At 43.5% G+C, this 21,696-nt stretch overlaps 1 protein-coding gene across 3 annotated transcripts in view; it reads right to left on the reverse strand.

Annotated features, from left to right (window-relative positions):
- The window catches only part of mtus1b (microtubule associated tumor suppressor 1b), a 113,291-nt gene that overhangs the window by 66,757 nt on the left and 24,838 nt on the right, over window positions 1–21,696 (reverse strand). For 2 of the 3 annotated variants that reach the window (XM_030052971.1, XM_030052954.1), the window contains 2 exons: window positions 2,263–4,113; window positions 1,768–2,175 (listed from right to left, as the gene is read on the reverse strand). In XM_030052971.1, coding sequence (XP_029908831.1) covers window positions 1,768–2,175; window positions 2,263–3,597 — 1,743 coding nt within the window. In that variant the 5' untranslated portion in view covers window positions 3,598–4,113. Of the gene's footprint in view, window positions 1–1,767; window positions 2,176–2,262; window positions 4,114–19,923; window positions 20,124–21,696 lie in introns of those variants that run through there. The other variant, XM_030052962.1, reaches the window with a different exon arrangement.

The raw sequence follows: 21,696 nt of genomic DNA on the forward strand, positions 1-21,696 counted from the left end.
GCTATTGTGTTCTACATTCCCCTTGGGACTCGTGCTCCCCCCTCCACTCTTGTTCCTCCCTCTCTCTCGCTCTATAAACACCAGCACACATGGAGTGAGTTTGTGGACGAGGGTCTGGCGTCTGTCTCAGCCGTTTCAAGGAAAAGACTCAATTCAACTTTTAGAAACTGTTCTCAGTTATGAATGCTCAGCTGTTTGTGTTAGGAAAGCAGGCAGAGACTCCACAAAGTGAAGGTAAAATGTGTTATCAATGTGTCATCAGACTTGTCCAGTTTTTTTTTGTTTTTTTTTAAACGATTCTGAATGTTTGGGTTTTTTTTCCTGAAGTTTAAAGACAAAGTTTTTCCTCAACAGAATGTTTGAAAACCTGTTCTGATGTCAACTTGCGTAACCACAAATGTCAAGAGATTTGCAGACAATATCAGGACTTGGTCCACTTACAGTATGTCGTCTTTCAAAGAGCACTGACACTATGACCTTCACCTCCAACTCCTAATCCAAAAACAAGCAAGCGCAGAGCCTATTTAGAAAAGGTGAAACGCATCAGAGTGTACTTGCAGCTAATAGCCTCTTTGACATTTCAGCCAAGCCAAGAGGCTGAGCCTGAGGATTACTGTAGCATGCATACCAATACACACTAAATCATGTGTTGACATGCTAGCTGGCAGGTCGACTGGGCCTAGCTGCAGCCATGTTGGCGGTAAGTTGAAATGTCACAAGATGGTAGCAGAGAAATGAAAGTATAAATAACCTGTAGGTTTTTTCTTGAAACATAATTTCGTTGCACATCAATCACAGAGATGCAGATCTATGGCGGACCCTGAGGGCAGGCTAAATGTTAAATCTTTGCATCGTGACAACGTATTTAGCTACTACAGACAGGAATATCTCGCTGGGGAACTGAATGGAATCAGTGTTCTCAACTAAGTGAGATCATGAATTGGCCGGCTGATAAAAGGCGGGTGACATCACTGGCCGTTTTTCTGAACTTGTCTCTAAATTAAAAAATAACACTGGTGGCAGTGCTTTTTGAGTCTTTTTACCCTAGCTGCTTTCTGAGTTTTTAACCACCGCTTTCCATAGGATTCCATCTAAATGCCAGCGGTGGCAGCTGAGACGAAAGCGCTTTGTGTGGACGAGACCTAAGACCTGTAGAAAGAAAAACTTGTCACCAAACCATCTTAGCCCACATTTTCCTTTGACGTAAGTGAAGTATAGGTGGCTGTTTTTATGTAACACATGATGAACAATTGACCTGTTTTAAAGCACACCCTGTGCTGAGACAAACCCTGAGGTTATCCATTAGACGATATGCTGGGACAGGTTTTAAACCTGTCACTGGCTTGCTGGATCTTTAAAACACATACCAAACAGGCTGCTGCACCGCACACCTCCAGTTAAAATGCCATGCGCACTACACATGACAGAGGGCAGATTTTGGCTTCATTTCTCCTGCATATGCAAATGTTGGTGAATAAAATGTCATCTGAAGGCATCGGCCAATGGAAACTCACTGTCAGATGACAAAACACAGATCTGGGTCAAGCTATGCCCTATTTGGTATGCATGCTACAGTACTGTGGTTTTTTGATGGAGTTGCAAAAATCAAACTTGAAAGTTTCATTACAACCTTAAGTTTTCCAAAGTAATACTGCACCCCGGAGACCATATATATAAAACTATACTTAAAAATGCACAGATGTACAAGGATTTTCACATTTTTGATCTAAAGACAGTGTAGTTCTGTTTAAAACACACTATACTCACCGTGCCATGAGTCCTTGGTTTCTCTACAGCAGCTCCTTTCAGCGATCCCTGTCCAGCTGTGGCCTCCTTACCACCTTCCCTGAGCTCCTTCACAGGCTCCTCAGAAGCATCTTCAGGTGAATCTTTCGTACCACTTCCTGTAGATGGGCCCTCCTCCTCTACTCCTTTTATATCAGGAGTCCCGGTGAAAGCCTTTCTGGGACTGTCCAGGGGTTGTTCCTCTTTGGCCTCTGTCTTCTGGCTGGCTTTAGGGTTGATGGGGTTGGTGTTTCGGCCTCGGATGGGTCTTAGCACCACGGCCGCTTTGGCCTGACCTGCTGATGGCTGTTGACGTTTGCCTCCATCCCTGGTCTGTGCTTCCTCCTTCCTGGTAACAGCCCTTTTCCCGTTGGCTGGAGCAGATTTGTTCTGTAGAGACAAAGAGAGAAGTTCAGAAACACAAAGAGCTATACAGTATAGAAAGAGGAGATGTTATTTAAAAGCAGATCACAGTACCTGGCTGGATATTTTAGGTGTGACAGGGGTGGGCCTTGATGCAACTTTAGCCTTGACATTCTTTAGGTCTTGTTTGGGAACTCTCTTCACCTCCTGGCCGGATGGCTTGGTTACTGGGGATGCTGCGGTCTTAGTGACAGGCAAATTAGCAACGGTTGGCTTGGCTTTCGCTGCTCTGGGCGGTTGACTTGTCTGGCATCTTTCTACTTCTTGAGAAGGAGATTTGAGGTCCAATTCCTTGTCATCTGGAACTGGATTGGTGGGAAAGGAAATTGGTGACATTTGGGTGGTTTCACTAAGGTCTTCAGAAGCAGGAAGGCCCTTCATATTCTCGATGTTGTGGTCAGTGACAACGTCATTATTGACCGCTTCATCTGGCTCTTGGCTTTCGGCAAAGAGAGGACAGGCCAAACTGGGACCTTCCAACCCAAGCTCCGGCATCTTGTCATCGGGTATGCTTGCTTCCCCAGTCCCCTCTCCCTGGAGCTCCATCGTCTGGCAGCCTTCACCAGAACTCTGCTTCTCATTTTGTTCCACACAGAGGTCATGTAGTGGGACAATGGTGGTCGTCTCACTAGGCGTCATTATGAACATGGTGGCAGCAGAAGGTGAAGTCGCATCAAAGCCACCCAGGATCGAGAGGCCTTCACTGGTCGGACTGGCCGAGCTCGTCAGGGTCACACTGCTTCTCGTCAGGACCGCGTCCGAGCTCACCGACAGAAACAGTGCTTCCTCGTCATCATCATCATCGTCATCACAGGGGATTTCTGTCGCGTCCGAGTCAGGAGTTGAAGAACCGTGCCGTCTTCCAACTCTGCTTCCACTGCTAGGGTTATCACTGTTCCCATGGCTACCACTCAGGGAGAGGGCTAACGTCAGGTTGTCGTTGTCATTCCAGGTGTCTTGGTGGTATTCACCGCTGTTGGCATCCAGGTAAACAGACACAGAAGTGGACTCTGACAGCTCCGTCACCGTTTGTAACTTTACAACAGAGGCTTCGTCGTTGTCGTCCTCTTTAATCTGTTCTTCTGGCAGCCATTTTGAAATTGCAACATCTGTCATTTTGTCTGCTGTCGTCACCACTGTCGTCGCCACAGTGACCTCAAACATGTCATAATCCAGCGGGCTGTCGATTCGAGTGCCACTGAGGCTGCTCAAACTCCGCAGCGAATCGGGAGATGACTCACCAAGACAAGAGGAGGAAGAGGAGGAGGACGAAGAGGAAATGGGGAAAGCATTCCCATTCTGGTCTCCAGCGTTGTGGAGACAGAGCCTCATGCCGGACCCGCTCTTCCCCCCACCAGGGAAGGTCTCGCCGGGCTGGGAAACACTCATCTCTGGATCAGGAGGATGAAGGCAGAGGCACTACAGGAAAACTCCTCTATACAGTGCTGATACTCTTCTGATCCTTGGTGTAGTAAACAAGCTTTTATTTACACTGATTATCCATTGGATTTCTCCAGTTGGGCTGCAGGGCCGAGGGACACTTAACAACTCTCTTTACAGGAACACATAAACTATGTACAGTGTGTAAGTTCCTTCGTGACATTCAATATAATACTGGTAGTACTGACTGCTACTAGATTAAAAATCCATTCTCTGTAGTGCAGTTGAATGCACTTTAAAAATTTATTGATGTTTCTGTGTATCTGTGTTGATGATATAATCAAAATATATAAACAAAATGCTGTCGATAAAGTCATAAAATGTCACTGAATGAGTACATTTCAGTATTTCCAAAAGGGCATTCAGTCGTCGTGTCTTTGTCCGATGGGATGTGACCCTCAAAACAGAAGCCACTTAGATCATCTTGCAGAGAAAAGGCCACATTTTCAGGAGTCCAAAAAACACCTGAAAAAGAGCAAAAAGAACAGAAAAGTCTTCAGTTAGTGAACTGAATGTCATCTCTGTAACCTAGACTGGTTTCCACAAACTTGTTAAACAATAAGACCAAAATAACAATATCATCATCACTGTAGCAAGCAGAATGATTTTCTCTACATGACAAACAAAAAAAGGACTCTAAACAAGGGGGCCATTAAAAACAGTAAAGATGCAGACGTTGTCTTGGCCCCAAGAGAGAGAGGGGGAACCAAAGGGAGAGAATGAAGGAGGGAAAGAAAGGAGATAAAGCCAGAGAAAGTAAGAGAAAAGAGATAAAGATGGGGAAAATTCAGGGCAATCGGAAGGAAACATCTAACATCCTGCATATGACACTGAATTCTTCAGATGGAAACCCATATAATCATGTGTTGTGAATTCTTAATAATTCAGATAACTGATGTTTCTCACATTATTATGCAGATTGTACGTTTTAGTTATATGCATTAAGATTTTAGGGTAACAAAGGTTGTGTCTTTTGAGGTGACCTTCAACATTCACATTCCTGGTTTGATAAATTTATGCCTTTTCAACCCTACTCCTTCTCCTTCATGAGAGCTTCCTCCAACTCCTTTGTTTTGAGGAGAACCTCTGATTCATTGATCTTTTTTTCCTCCTCCCAGGCAATGTATTTTGCCTCCTCTTGATCTCTGAGAGTCGGCTGCATCTGCTCTGCTTTGAAGACAGCCTCTGCCTTGAAAAGTTGGTGGAGGAACAAGTTGGTTGCCTCGTTTGCTTTTTTCCTTTTCTCTGCAGCCTGGGCGCCGAGGGCCTTCTCTCTGTCGAGCATTTTGTTCAGCTGCTCCATCTCACGTTGAAGGGCTTCTCCACCTCAAAGGCCTTGAGCTTGACAGGCTGCTGCTCCTTGTGGGTTCTCTGCAGCTGGAGCTGGAGCGCTGAAATGTTTTTCTCTGCATCCCAGGTATGCTGACAGAGATCTTACTTACTCACCCACAAAGGTCTTGGGCTTGATGGTCTGGTGCTTTAAATCAGTTTGGAGTCTTTTGATGACCTTATGGAAAAGCTTCATCTGCTCCTCCTGCAACTGGAGATTGAGATTAACAACGTTCTTCTCTGAAGCCTGGGCAGCCTGTGCATGCTGACCAACATTGCTCTCTCAGGCCTTGTGTTTGACAGCCTGCTGCTCTACACTACTCTGGTTTCTCTGCAGCTCTGGCATGGTTTTCTCCACAGTCTGGGTCTGCTTGCAGTAGTCGTTCTTCTCCATTTCATACACAATGAGCTTGATGGCCTGCTGCAGTGCCATCTTGGTCCTCTGAGGCTGGAGATTGAGTTGTTGAATGCTTTTGTCTGCAGCCTGGGTCTGATGGCAGAGGGCCTCTTTGCTCTGAGCTTTGGGGGCGGTTGCCAGTGAACCCACACTGTGTGCTTAGCAAAATTACTTTTCTTGTGTGTATCTTGGGCTCTATACATCACTCAGACCAGTAAGACTGCGGTCATGTGAATGATGAAAGGTCACCTGGATATGGACAGCACACAATGGGACATAGATGATGGATTAGATTTTTCTCTCTAAAAGCTATAGCCAAGTTTTAGACAAAAAAATAAATACATTATTTCATATTGAAAGGACTGTGAATATGAAACTATGCACCAAATCCCTATGTAGGTGCACAAGGTAGCCTTCTGCTTTATTTCCACACTTCCCACCCATACAATCATCCTGTTGGATTTATCAGCTGCATGCATTTATATCAACAACACAACTGTTTATAATTTAATTTTATTGTTTTAGTTTTTGTTAGTGTTTTGTTTTCTTTGTCTTACTTGTGTTTGCTTTTTTTCATTTTCCCTTACTGACTCCTGTTATTTGCTTCGACTAAGACCCAAACTCCCCTCAGGGATCAATGAAGTTTCATTTTATTCTATGAATCAAAGGTGGTCTCAAAGTACAAGGGTGAGGAAATGCTGCCCTCTGGAGGACAAGAGGAAGCATTTCAATTTAGTGCATCACTGACGGGGGCCTACAGGGATTTTTACACAACAGCAAAAAACTGGGGAAAAGTCTTTCAGGTGTGTTTAACAGCCTCACTGAAGTGAAATGACTGTAGAGACTATCACATTAAGTGTGATTCGTGAACAAAAGTTATTCTGATTCTTCACTCAATTGTCTTTTTTCCACCAAATGTTTGCAATAAGAGGCATGTTGACACAAACATATCAAAAACATATAGGAGAAAGGCAACAGCTGGTCTAAGTCTCATAAGTGACATTGGAGAATACACAGAAAATTACTGAGCCCAAACTGGAGGAAAAATTGGTTGAATTTCGGAGACTAAGATTCCTTAGCCTGGCATCATCAGAGCTGAACCAAGGCCTCATGTTTTCCATACACTCTGAATGTATAATCATCCAAATCTTGGAGCTACTCACAATCAAATCCAAGCAAACACACACACACACACACACACACACACACACACACACACACACATATTCATGGTGTGCAGACTCCTCTCAGTTGATGATGTCATCCCACAACTGGGATTTTTAACGGCAAAACTTTTCCTTTGGGTTTCTCCTCACATAGCTGAGACAAACATGCTAATCTGCATCCAAGGTCAAACTAATGTTCTGTATTTACTGACTCTCACACTTCCCATCTTTGAATTTACTGACATTAAAATAGAATAACAGATACATGAAGCTCTTTGACTGCAACAAGTCTGAAACGATGGAAATTATTTAAACTGAGCAGGAGTGAGCGTGACCTGGCAGCAGAGTTAATGTGTGGCTGCGGAGATAGTCCACACTGTGGCAAGCCGTGCACTGCAGAAGAGTGACATCTGGTGTGTGTGTGGCTTTATTTGTGTGAATGTGAGAGTGTGTATGTGAGAATGTGGGTCAGGGAGAAAGAGAGAGAGGGGAGCAGCTATATAAAGGCGGTCAGATCGAGGACGGTGCTTCAGCTCCATTATCCAGTAATGACAACAGGCCCCCCTGGGCAATTTCACAGAGCTGCTGCACCTCCAGGTAGACAGACAGAGAAGGAGGCACCCGGATTCTGTATACTACGCTCTGTCCAAAATGGGATATCTGGACACTCGATCTCAGAGTCTCAACATTCATATTTGAGGAGCAAAATTACCTGTGACTAATTAATCTGCCAATACAGCTAATCTTTTGTGACAGCTAACAGTCTCCTGTGCCATTTCTTTCCTTTTGCACAAGACTCTTTGTTAGTGCATCAGTAATCATAATCCTGTAAATCATATCTGGTGGGTATGTAGCAATACAGAGATAAAACCTGAGGCAAGGATGTTTCACAGTACAGTGAACAATGAAACAGACTTTTGTTATGCCTTTGCACACAATGGCAGCCTTGGCTGAAATCTCTCCTGCGTGCAAAGGGTGAACTCCAGCAAAATAACCAAAACGCCACATGAAAAAGCTTTTTAACAGAGTCAGGAGCCAGGACATCAAAACGACTCTCATCAAAACATTGTGACTAGTTCCTCCCTTGCATTGTGATCCTGACCATCTGATCTGAATTACTGATCTATAATGTATGAGCCACTGCTGGCCCAGCAAATCAGAGGCAGGCTGGAGCAGTGGCATTATTAATCACATGTTCACCTGAGTTGCACAGGTTGATTACATGGGTTACATAAAGCTCTGCAACCAGCCATGCAAGGGGCATTTCTCACACTCCGGCAGAGCAAAATGTGAAGTCTAAATTTTGCAGTGCTAACACGTATCGCAATGTCATTTGTTTTAGCTACAGGTGCTATAAGTCATCCTTTTCCCCCCCAGTGTAAACACACAAACATGACAGCGGAGAAACCATTTTGATGTAGGCATTTGTCTCTCATGAACCGTCGGCGTATTTTTCACATAGCTGGATTCTTTTTTGTTGAAGATGGATTTAATACGGAATAAAAATCACAGAATGAAGAAATTAGTTTGTTTTTTCGGAATGCTGCACTGTCTACACCTTCAAAATAACCATGCTATGACTTTAGCAACCAGCCAATTGAGTTTTCTGTGAAGCATGACTTGTCCTTCCTTTGAATAATATTGCCCTTGTTGTGTCCTAAGCCTGTTTAACAACACATAAATCATCCACTATTTACCTTCTTTTGGAGGTGAGAATGCATAATAGCAGACATTCCTCCAGTAATGACTCCTAGTCGCTTTGCTGCCCCCGTGTACAAGCAAAGGACGCTGGTTAACATGTGTGTACTATAAACAGAGAGCTCATGCATGTTGTAAACCTGTGGCACACACGAGCTCTTAGTGACTATGCAGCACAGCCTTCGCCACGCAGGGAGGTCGACAGTCAACCTAACAGGTAGGCTTCAGATACGTGGCACTCGGAGGTAAAGGCAGGCAGGCTGAGTCACCGCCATGATCAAATATACATCAGCGCTGTCACTCGACTCCATCAGCTGAGGCAGAAACACACAGGCAGCCTGCAGGCCTGTCAGGTTCACCTCCTGTGTGTTTGAGGCGCTGTGGAGGTGAGACAGCCAGCCAACCTGAGTCACAATATGAAACATGCAGCAGCTCTGGTCATGCAGACAGACGGGCAGACATTAAATCTGCTGTGTGTTTTTCAGGGGGACTCTGATACAGTACGACCAGGGCGCTGTGGGGACGAGAGCCTTATCAAACATGCATTAGTTTGCTTCCAGTCATCTCCACTGTCAGCAGTAGCAAACTAGAAGCTCGAGAGTAAATGCATTTAGCTAATGCATGCCTCAAAACATTTTCATTCAGTTTTTCTACGTTAAATTCAGCATAAAGCAATGTTTCTACCAGATTATTTTTTTCTTCATCAGGCAGGAATGTCTCTGCAACAGTCTACAGACCATGTTGCGGTACATTTTCATATAAATAAATGTTTTGTTATTCTCCATTTTACTGATCTAATACAACATAACCAATATCCAGTTGATCAAAACTTTTACCTTTGCTTTTTTAAACACTTGGTGTCTGGTAGCGCTTTCCTAGGAAAAAACTTGATTGCATTGTACATTTCTGATTAGTTTATAACGGGATGAAAGGACCATCAGAAGAGCGCCACCTACAGAAATTCAAACTCAGTGCCGTCCACAGTCTTTGGCTCACGGTGCGCTCAGCAACAAAGATTGAGACAAAAGGAACAACAACGAAAAAAAACTTAAGAACTTGCAGCTTTCAGATTTCAAATACTGTCAAATGGAAGCTGATTTACTTCTTTAACCAAAGTATTATATCCCATGTGTGGGGAATATTTTCCATGAGATAAGATACAGACTATCTACACACAGACCCTCTGGCATTTACTGGGACACTTTAGAGACGCAACTGCTGTGTTTACATATGTCTTTGAGGCATTTTTTTTTTCTCAACAGGGAACTCTTTTTTCTGCTGATTTTACCAACAGATACTATGAAATAAACCACAAAAAGAAATAATCACGTTTCCCTCTTCATGTGAGTGTAAACCACACTCCAAACAGATCACATTTTCATATCACAGACAGAGTGACTGGAAGAGAGGAAGAAAAAGTAAAAGCACGACTGTCCCAGATTACAGTTCTGCTGGGTGAGCAGCCAGTTTGACACGAGCTCCCCGAAGCAGAACTGACTTTCTCTGACTTACACTGCGGAGCTGCCCTGCACCAATCAAAGACCTCATCCATTCCTGTTATAATCAGTTTCACTCAGGCCTCCAGGGGCCTCTGTGAGCGTGTGAGTGTGCGTGTGTGTGTGTGTGTGTGTGTGTGGTGAACAGGGCTAATCCACGATGTTGATGACCATTGTTGGACGGTGGGACCCTGCTATGCATTAGGACACGCTTGTCAAGCAGGATAACGACAGAGATGGACAGAGTGGAGCGGGGGAAAATTAAAGCCATAGAGAGGCAAACACGAGTGAATACAAGATTAAACAGGCACTTTTTCACAATTATTACAGGAGGCCTAATAACCACGAGGCCTGGTGGGCGACTCGGAGGCTTTCTTTTGTTCAAGTGAACAAACTGAACCTGTTTAAAAGCAGCAGTGTGTCCATCCAGGTAGAGTCACATGAATTAAGTTCAAAAAAAGATTTGCCTTTTGTAATCTGTATTTAGTAATGTTGTATTCTATATGAAATGATCTATCAGTGAACACGGTATAACACTGTGATAAATGCTGGTGTTCTTTCAGACTGAATCCAATAAAAAGACTCTGGACAGAAAGTGAGAGTACAGCAGTTAATAAAAACAGGAATTCACCTTTTACTTAATTTACAATCACTATTAAATATTCACGAGAGCTAAACAGTCTCTAATATCTCTATAAACTTCTACTCTTTCTACATCTGTTCAGTGTTATGCAATCACCCCCCTGCAGCAGCCCCATTACTTCATATTTGGCTCTGAGGGGGGCGGGATGGGGGGGGTTGTTTATTTCAACAGTGGGGACAGCCCTGGCGCGGGGAGCTTGGCTCGCTTCGCCTGGTGGAACGGATCATGATGTAACTTTATTTTGCATGGCCCTAATCAGAGGAGATGGAGGTTAATTCAAACAAGAGAATCACTGGATAAACAAAGTTAAAGGGCCTCGTGCTCGACTGGGCTGATGGACTTTAACGACGACGAGGCTTGTGGCTGAGGTTTAGGTCAACTCATCATCGATCACCGCTGCACAAGAACACACGCGTGAGGATGAAGGTGAAGAGTGGAAACCAGCCCTGAGAGACAAACACCACAACAAATGTTTTCTAACATGTGAAATCAATCCTCTGTTCTGTAAAACTCTCTCTTTACATTTCCCTCACTCTCATCCTCTCTCTCTCTCTCTTTCTTACAGGCGGCATGTCTCTCTTCCTATGACTAACTTTCCACTCCGTAATCAGCACCACTTTCTTTTCCCAAGTGACCTTGAAAGACCAAGGCATTTTGTTTTTCCAACCTTTTTCAAATCACTCGCTGACTCCCTTCGCCCCTCCTCCCCTCTCCCTCTCTCTCTCCCTCTCTCTCTCTCTCTCCCTCACTCTCGTATTCCACTGTTTTTCAAAGCCTCGGCTGGGACCCTCGGGCGGGGGAATAAATGGAGAAATAATGTCAAAAGTTATTCACAAGGCCTGTATCGGGGTTGCAAAAGCCTCACACAGAAGCTTGAGTGAATGGCGGGGTGGACGACATGCATTTTAAAAAAAAAAAAAAGAAAGAAAGAAATCAAATTTGAGATGCAAGCAGAAATTTTGAGCAAACATGCATATAAGTTGGATGTGCCTTTCGACAAGCTTTTATTCCACGTCTTAAAAACACTGAAAGTAGCCCAATGTGTATAAGACAGCTGTACATTACTGTAAATGTTTAGCCATATTTTCATACGCCCCTTTGGCAAAAGTTTGACCATCATCATTGTGTTTGCCATCTCTCCTTTTCTGTAAATAACATTATTTCTAACCTCCAGGTCCAGAGAGGAGAAACACTGTTTTGTGAGGTTTTCTAGGCCAAGTGCAGAGCGCACAGTTACCTCTCTTCCTCTGTTGCTCTGAGCTATTCCTTCTCTCTCTCTCTCCCCCTTACTTCCATCTCTACATCCGTCTTCTTTCTCTCTCTTAGTGTTTCCTCAATTCACCTTCAATCCCTTTCATTTCCCTTTTTTTTTTTTTGCTCTCTGCCTCTCTTCCTCTCATCCCTCAAATTAATCAGCGTGAATCAATTACCACAGAGAGAGGAAAATCCATTAGTAAAACAATGAAGATGATGAATAACTAGCCATTTCAGTGAGTGAGTGTGTGTGTGTGAGAGAGAGTGTGTGTAAGAGAGAGAGTGAGAGGGAGAGAGAGAGAGAGACTCCAGTATGTGACTGTATAACCACATCACACTTCCCAATGTCAGCTAGTCCAAGTGTGCACGATAAATTCGGTGTGTGCATGTGTGTGTGTATGTGTGTGTGTGTGTGTGTGTGTGCATGTGCTTACGTTTGCCAAAACCCTCTCAGCCATAACACTAGATGTCAACTAGTGCAGGTAATCTGTGCATGTGTGTGTGTGTGTGTGTGTGTGTGTGTGCAGTAAGCCAATAATCAGCCTGACACTAGCCCGTGCCAGCTACAGCTGACTGCACTAGAGGCCATTTGGGGTGATTAACAACTCAGCTCCATTGTTTTCAGCTAATCATTGTGGGTTTCTGGCCTAAGCTGGAAGTTCAAATGCTTCAGCTGGACTTACCACATCACTGCAGGCACAAATTAAAAAAACAGAACACAGACAAATTAAAAAATAATAATAATAAAATAAAATTTAAATACACACAGCCTTGATTTTACCCAGGAAAGGCCTAGCAGACACACGGGTGCAGAAAATGTGAACGCTTCAATGAACTGGACGTAGGTTGCATTCCTGTACTCAATCAGAGATAGAGAAAAGACAAAAACAGACATTTATTTACATGGGAGTGCCACAGATTAAAACTTTAACCACTTTTCTGGGATGACATGGATGATTTACATTAATTACTCTGGAAAACCGGAAGCACTTTTCCCTTTCCTGAGTTTCCCTGAAGCGAGGCACTTTCCTCCTGAAGCTGTGCAGCAGGACACTGTGCATGTGTGTGTGTCATTATGTTGTATGATGCTGTCACTAAAACAGAGTCCCGTCATTATAACATGGGCTGATCAACTAAGATATTACTTCTGATATGAGTAGCAATTCAGAACATGAACTTATCAGTCAAGTCAATTCTGATCTGTTGTCATAGTTACTGTAAACAAATGAGAGCATGGTCAAAATGACTGGCAGCCTCTGTTTCACATCACCTGTTAGTGTTTGTGTTTTTCCCTCTAAAAGACCACATTCCCCATTAACCCTGTTGTTTTGTGTGTCACTTATTCTCTGTCTTTAATGAAGAGGAAAAACTTTTTGGGATCAACTTTCACTACCTGCCCCATCTGCCGTCGCCCAAACTCTAAAAGCTTTAGCCCAGTTTGTGCTGGAGGAACAGCAACTCGTCCTGTTTTGTACCATAAATCAATCCAGCAGATTTTCTTCCTAATCTGACTTGATGGCACACACAGTGTACCGCGTATTCCTAATTCCTGCTAACGCCTCAGAGTTGATGTTATAGGAAAATGAAAATTAAATGAATGTGACTTACTGATGTTAAAATTAAAATTCTACGTATAGCACCTTTAATATTTCACATGCCTGCAGTAGTCCGCAGTTCTGGGCTCTGATTAACACAGTGGCTTTAAAACCCTCAGTCCGACAAGGAGTTTCTCAGAGTGCAGTCTTCAGGACATGAGAAGGTTTGAACAGTAACCGAGCGAGTGTGAATATTCACTGGGCCATGCAAAGAGACACACACACACACACACACACACACACACATAAAACAGTGGAGTAAAAAAGGGTCCAGTGGTGTTTCAAAAGACATTCTAAAGAATCCACACATGCACAAATGCATCCAGCAAAGGTGGGAAACTGTGTGTGTGTGTGTGTGTGTGTGTGTGTGTGTGTGTGTGTGTGGTCACACATTGACCAGTGACACATCTAACACACACCCAGACCACAGTGAAGGCTCTTGCTTGTTAACTAGAAAGTTCTCAGTTTATCAGATAAAGGACGTGAGCCAAAGTCCTCAGTCAACAGACGTTTATGGCTCTTGTCAATTCCTGACAAGGTATTTCCAGTAACGATATTTCATAACTACCATGCATATCCGCATTTTATTACATTTTATTACACAAAGAAACATCAGTCGGTTAACATATATTTCACAACACTGTCTATACTCTGCAGATTAGCATTAACTCTTGGGAAATGGAGCGACTTGGAATTTAAAGGGTAATTTCAGGGAGATGCATTATCTTTACTGTCATCTTAACTCGACAGAAAATCAAAGAGGCAAACACAAGAGAACAGAGCTGAGCAGAGCATGGAGCAACACAGCAGGGCAGGGCAAGCAATAGAAAATATCTAAACTTGAAATTGCACATTGTCTAAAATAAGTTTTGGTACAGAAATGGAGAGTCCAGTGCCAACTTTCTGCAGAAGTGACTGCACAGAGGAGTCCACAAAGAGCATGGACAGCAACACTCAGCTCACAGTTTTGGCTTCTCCTCTTATTAAACTGGAGATGAGGGGACACGGTGTCGGTGGGATTAAAATGCAGACAGTGTGCTGTAATCTGAGAGGCATGTTTCTTTGTTTCTGTTTGTCATCTTTATCTTCACTCTCCTCTGTGTGCTGTGCAGTAAACACGCCACACAGAGCTGATGCAAGGAAGCTCGTGCATGCTTTTATCACTAGCAGGCTGGGCTATTTTAATGTGGTTCCTGATGGAAACTTAAAGGACCATACCAGCGTAATATCTACAACATGTCGATACTCCATGTACTACATATGTACGTCTTTCTTTCTGCTAATCTTTTCCCGAGGAAAGCAGCCGTAATTTAGAACTCAATCAACTTTCAGAGGCTTCAAACTTTCTTCTCACCCCTATTCCATCACTATAATAAAACACGTCCACATTAGTTTCCCTAAAAGTAGCAGCACTGTTGTGTTTTGTTGATTTGAAATTGGGTGGAGTGAAATGGTCTCTCCGCCAAGGAAAATAGTCCCCGGGGAAACATTTGCTTTACACAGACAGTCATCAGCTCTGTGGTTTATGAACGGTGGCGGCTTTGTTATCTGCAGAAACTCAGCAAAAATTTCATATTGAAAAATCGAGGGATTTTGATCGCATGTTCTGACCTGCAAAATGGTTTGTTGTGATGTAAAATGTGGGTAAACTATAGTAAATGGGCCAAACCTTCAAAATCACTGGTATGGTCCTTTAAAGATCACAACCTCCTTGATGCTCTGCCCTCAACCTCCGACCTTCACCAGGCAGGAAAACAAGAGAGCTAAAACTGAATATGTAACATCCTTTCTGCTCAACATAGACTTTTCCAGAAAGAAAAGTCCCGGCTCTGTGTTGGAAAAAAAAAAAATATCCGTGAATGCTGACTTCAGTGTTTGTCTCTGCCCGCCAGATGAAACTAAGAGCTTCACAATCTGCCAGCTAACTTTAAATGTAATCTTAAGACATATACTTTCTGCCAAGCTTTTAACGGAGTCTTAAAGGAACAGTACACCCAAAATACAAAGAAATGGTACGCTACTTTCTCTCTTATCCCTGGTGGAAGTTTTTGTGTGATTTGGTGGGGTTTCCAGTCTGCTGTGGTCTTTCCTCTCTCCTCTAAATACAGTTTGTCTGTGTTTTTCGGGAGGAAATAGTTCCCAATGAAGCTCCTCGCCTGGAGATTACGCCGGGTGTCCGTGTCATTGTTTTTGGAAAGAGCTGTTGCTGTTGAGTTTTTCACAGTTCCAGTGGTTTGAGCTCCACAAACAAATACTCATCCAGCTCTATTGTTTTGGGCTTCCAGTAGGCACCAGACTGGAAACTTCACCACATCACACAGACACTATCTGGATGGACAGATTGCACTAGAGAGGAAAATATCTTCATTTGAAGAGTGAAGACTGAAGGGTTCCTTTAATATTTAAGTCATTATTGTGCTTTATGCTGTATTTTTACTGTATGCTTTAAATAATGGTTTGTGTTTTAACTTCACTGCCTCAAACCTGCTTACATCGTGCAGCAACACAACATATAAATGAGCCTCAGCTGATGGATTTAAATCAGTAATCAGTTCACTTTCATTTCATGTGATTTAAAATGCAAACAGAGTGAGACTGAATTTGCTAGAGTCAGTGAATTCGTTCTTTATTTCCTACGATGTTGACTGCGGCGTTGTGCGTCTGCCAAATAGTTTGATATTTTGACTCTGATGGGAATTCAACCATCCACCAGCTGATCTGCAGCGCGTTGCAGCGCCCAGGCTCTGCGTCAGTCCTCAGATTGTGTCCGCAGGCAGACAGCCAGCCCAGCAGCTTAATAACAGACAGAAGGCAGCGAGCTCACCTTACCCTGATAGAAACAAAGCTGCATCACATTACAGCACACACACACACACACACACACAAACACACATACACACACAGATGTCAGTGTCCCTGCAGTCACACATAGCAACAACAGGCTTGACCAAAGTACCGAGTTAATGATGGATGTGCAATATGACACAACATGCGCGCACACACACACACACACACACACATTTTGCACTTGCTGCAGTAGCAGGATGCTCATGCAACTGAGTGTGAGGAAAAGACAGTGGGAGTCATATTCATTCTCCCTCGCTCTCTCTCTCTCTCTCTCACACACACACACTCACAATGTAGCAAAAGTGGTTGCCATAGAAATAAACAGACTGCTTAGTCATTCCCGAAGACAGGATGCACGTGTGTGTGTGTGTGTGTGTGTGTGTGTGTGTGTGTGTGTGTGAGTGTGTGTGAGAGAGAGAGAGAGAGAGGTAATAACGAGCTTGTGTCAATTTGTCATAACCATTTCGGAGTCACTGCAGAGGTGTGTGCGCACGCGCGTGTGTGTGTGTGTGTGTCAGAGCTGGTCGCAGCAGAAAATGACGCTCTGCGGACAATGTGTGTGTGTGTGTGTGTGTGTGTCTGTGATGCAGTGTGAGAGACAGACAGTATGTAGAGTTGTGTGTTGTTGCTATGCCATTTATGTGTGTGTGTGTGTGTGTGTGTGTGTGTGTGTGTGTGTGTGAGACCTGATGAGGCAAAGATGACGTGAAGGACACACATACACACAACTGATACACTCTCTATAATTCCACAATAAGGACGGTGGAGGAAGTGACTGAGAAATACTGACAGCGACCAACAGCAGATGACACTAAAACCAATAATAATAATAACAATAATAATAACAATAATAATCTAAACTTCATTAGTAAATAAAATAAGAGTTTTTCACGCAGCATGTGAACGGATATGGATGTGAGGAAGACCAGCAGAGAAATGACAGTAAGATCAGCAGCTGTCAAGAAGAGAAACAACAGGAAAACAATGGTGGTCACTCCAAAAATAGAGTGAGAGCTGACGAGGAAGCGGCGCTGCAGCGATCAGAGCGGAGAGTCACGGCGGCTCTGAGCTACAGAGCCGGTTGGCTCGCTGCCAGTCCAATCAGGTCCAGTCCTGAGGTTGGACGGCGTGGTATGGATCTGGCTGTTACATCACCACACGCCAGTCACTTCACAGCCTTGACGCCACCACTGCCTTAACAGATCAATACCTGAATTAACAGAATCTCTGGCCGCACTGCTAGAAATCAGTTCCATTGATTCCGACTTGCAAGCCGTTTTAGCAGAGATGATGAAGTGGTGAATAACAAGGCTGGGATAAGATGACCTCTAGTCGAGTATCATTGTGAATCAAAAAAAAAAAAAAAAAAAAACTTTACAAAAGCATTCATTTTTGTGTTTAAAACGTCCAACACCCATGTAAGTCATCAAATCCATGCCTCTTGCTTTGATGTTACAATAAATTAACTGCATAGAAGTGCATGCCAACCTAAAGAAGTGTATAAATGCTATTCTTACAATTAAAAAGACAAGAAATAACAATAAATCCCTGGATGTCAGACTATACAAATGGCTGATTATTGCACAATTAGCTCATTTCTTTTCCAGATATCAGTCACCTTAATTAAACTGTTAACAGAGCTGGCACTGGTACATTCTCTAAACGGCATGGGAACGGTGGTGGCGATTAACCGGAATGAGGTCTTTCCCAAGGAGCAGGACACATGATCCATCCATACATGGTCAGAAAGCGTCTCCAGCGTCGGAGAGGAACACGAGTCCGACTGCATGATTCAGTGAGGAAGTCGCAGCAGTGCTGCAGGATCACTGATGGTTTTCTCTCTCTGTTAAAGTGATCTTAATTAAAAAGGAATTAAAAAGGAAGAGAAAAAGGAATATATGCCTGAGCAGTGAAATAACTTATTTCCCATGCAAATCGAACTTGTTTTGAAAATTTTCCTGGTATTAGTGGAGCGATCTGCGGCCTTGCTCCAGGATAATGACCCTAATTTCCAGCAAATTCCTGTAACAAGCCACACTGCGCTGGACACACACACAAGTGGGATTATCTCACCTCGAATGTTGCAGGGCTTTTGACTTTTTCCATTAAGTTTCAAGAGAAAAAAATAAGACTTGAACACCTGCCTCGTACATCAACACGGTGTAGATTTCACCCTAAAAAATCTCAAAACTGCAGAAATTCCCAGACATTGAAACTTTTCAAATCCAAACAAAACCCCAAGCTTCTAAAAAAAAAAAAAAAAAAAAAAAAACGCTCACACAAAGCTGATCTCTAGCCCCGTGTGACCCGGCTGATGTATCGCTGCTTTCCAAGCTGCTATGTGATCCTGTTTATACAGAGTGAGACTCCCCTCTGGAACGGGACGCCTGGGCTGCGACTGCTGAGCTTCATCACTAACAGGTTATGTCATCCTCATGTGCTGCTAACCCGACGCTTTTTCACAGCCACCAATACATGGGACCTCATGTACCTCTGCCTGTGGTTAGACTAGGTGCTTATATTATGTTATGTTTGAGGCAAAGTAATGGATTCCTGCTGAAGTTACAAAACCGTTTAACTCAGAACTGCTGCCCATGGGCGCGTAAACATTTACCAAACAGTCAAATGAACTGTTATTAACAAATCACTCCTAATGAGGGCTTTGTGATGCAGGCAAAATCATATACTATATCATCTTAGGCCAAATACCTAAAGATCAATACTGCAACAACATTATAGGGATGACTACTGGTGGCAAACAGTGGAGATCTTCATTATTATTAGATAGATTAGATAAATATTAGTAATGTGGATATGATGACCAAACAGGAAGTGGAAACTAGAACAGCTTCAACAGTCTAACAAGTTCAGAAAATTGCCTCGCTTTACTGTGGCCTTTAAAACCAGAAAAGACAACATTACAGCCACATTATAATAACACAAGCCCAGGATTGCTTCACAAAATTTTATGACTGATTCGTGTCATATCCACACCAATGAAATGTTGTAAAAAAAAAAAAAAAAAACACACCTATTGGAACAGTTTGCTAAACTTAGCCAACATCATTTTCCTCTCAACTTATTGGTATAATATGGATCTCACATCAAACGATAAATGTAAAAAAGGAAAGAGGAAAAAGCATCGGCTTTTGGTTTGGGGTCTTCCACTGGCCTCCGTGTTAAACCAGACTAAAACAAAGGCTGCTTCAGCTCGCTGAAACAATACGTCGACTGTATGGACTCTGTGCAGGGATTCTGTTACATGTGCAGCCGTCTGAACCAAGCATCTGGAAACCATCGACCATCAGAGCTCAGACTGCATGTCCTCAGCTCAGATACAGCTCCATCACACCACGATCACCTTCATCTGCTCACTGTGTTGCACCAAAATATGGGAAATGTACGAGAGTTTGTCCTGGACACAAGGAACATGTCTGTGGTTTCACAAACTGAAATGCGATACAATGAGGGACAAAACGACCTGATTAGACTCTGTATCGACTCACAAAACCCACCCCAGAGAAACTCAAAGTCACAAAATTAGCCTTGCAAAGATGTTAATTTCACCAACAAAATGCTCTTACATTTGTTCTGCCTGTTCATTATAAAAGGAAATTATGCACAATCATCTGAGCCCTGCAGGGACACAAGTTCATGATAAATGATTGACTTGTTTTGCAGATTACCACCCAAGCTCTCAAAGTGCACGGATAATTTGCTCTCCAACAGACCTGTGCCCTGGCATGCGCATGCACACACACACACACACACACACACATATGAAGCACACAGCATGCACATACACACGTGCCTGTCCCATACAGGAACTGTTCCCCCAGCTTTAACTTACTGTTGTATCCTTCCTCTGAAGCTGCGATGCCGACAAAAGACGTATCCACAGAAAATAATGGAAGCTCCTTCAGCTCTCACACACACACTCACTCACACACACACTCACACTCACACACACACACACAACCTCTCTTATCATTCCCAGCTTCGGACTGGTATAGCACTTGGCTGTCTCTCTTCACACACACTCAATCCTCTACGCTCACACACACACAGACACACACACACACACACCCCCGCTGTGCTGCACTGAGACGCTCATGTGTGTCATATCTTATCCCATCAGCGCTGTGCGTGTGCGAGTGTGTGTGTGTGCGGGCGGGGAAGACTACGCAGGCTGTGACGACGGTCGAGAGAGGGAGGGAGGAGACAGGGAGAGAGAGGGAGAGAGAGAGGGAGAGAAATACACCTCCCTTTTTGGTTCTGAAACACAAGCACGCTGTTCAGTGCTGCTGCAGTAACAAGAACCTGTGTGTGTGTGTGTGTGTGTGTGTGTGTGCGTGCGAGTGTGTATGTGTGTGTGTGTGTGTGTGTGTGTGTCACGTATACTAAGTCGAGGCAACCTGCTGTTTCTGGCACAGAAGTAGTATGGTAAGAGGGAAAGCACATTCCTCAACTAGTGCACACACACACACACACACACACACACACACCCCTTCGTCAAGGTCTAGTGTGGGAGGGGATACTTCAGGCCTGTCTGTGTTTACAGAGAGCTGTGTGTAGGTGTGTGTGTGTGTGTGTGTGTGTAGGTGTGTGTGTGTGTGTGTGTGTGTGTGTGTGTGTGTGTGTCTCAGGTAACCTTACCCTGGTCAGGGTCTAAGCCCCACCAGCACCCCTAAAAAAGTGGGAGGGGCCAGTCCTCACAGGTTAAACAGGGATTGGCTGTTGCTAAGCAGCGCTGGGCCCCCCTGTTATTGGTTGCAGGAGAGTGAGGGAGAAGCAGAGACAAGGTTTTGCACAGAAAGAGAGAGAGAGAGAGAGAGAGAGAGAGAGAGAGAGAGAGTGAGAGAGAGAGAGAGAGAGAGAGAGAGAGAGAGAGTGAGAGAGAGAGAGAGAGAGAGAGAGAGATGACAGCAATGGAAAAGAAACATGTAATCTGACAAAAGGCAGAGAGAGAGAGAAAAAAGAGGGGAAAGAAAAGAAGAGAGAAAGAAGGGACAGAGTAACACCTGAGACTCTTATTTCACACACATCTGTATGAGGATGTTTTCTTGATCATATTCAATCAGAGGTTTGTGGAAACATCGGCTTGTACGTGTTACTTGTTGCGATATAAAGCCACTGAAAGCCACTCGACCACATCGGTCGCATTTTGTGTGTCTGTGGTCGCATTTTGAACATCGATGATTTCAGTCTCAGTCAGCCTGCCCCCCTTCATTTCAACGAGTTTCACAAATGGAGGCTAAAAAACAAACTTCCAAATAAAACATGCAGAAGGCTGAAACACATTTTAAAAGGTTATCAAAGTCACAGGTTGTTTCCAATGCAGTTTCAGGATTTTTTTTTTTTTTTTTTATGACGAGCATATATATGTTGGAAAAAGTCAGATCAGTCCACAAGTATCAAGAAAATGACTCAAGAAAACTCAAATTCAAGAAACCAGCTGATTAGCATTGAATTACCTCATCACAGTGGATTTTTTTTTTACCTTGTTTGCAGAAGCACAAGGTTTAAACACTCAATGAGACTAAATGACTTGTTAAGGATGGAGATTTGTATTTTTTTTTTTTTTTCTTCAGTGTAATGCAGCTCCGTCCTGGCAACTCCTGAC

Source organism: Myripristis murdjan, chromosome 1 (genome assembly GCF_902150065.1).
Source record: "Myripristis murdjan chromosome 1, fMyrMur1.1, whole genome shotgun sequence".
Lineage (NCBI taxonomy): Eukaryota > Metazoa > Chordata > Actinopteri > Holocentriformes > Holocentridae > Myripristis > Myripristis murdjan.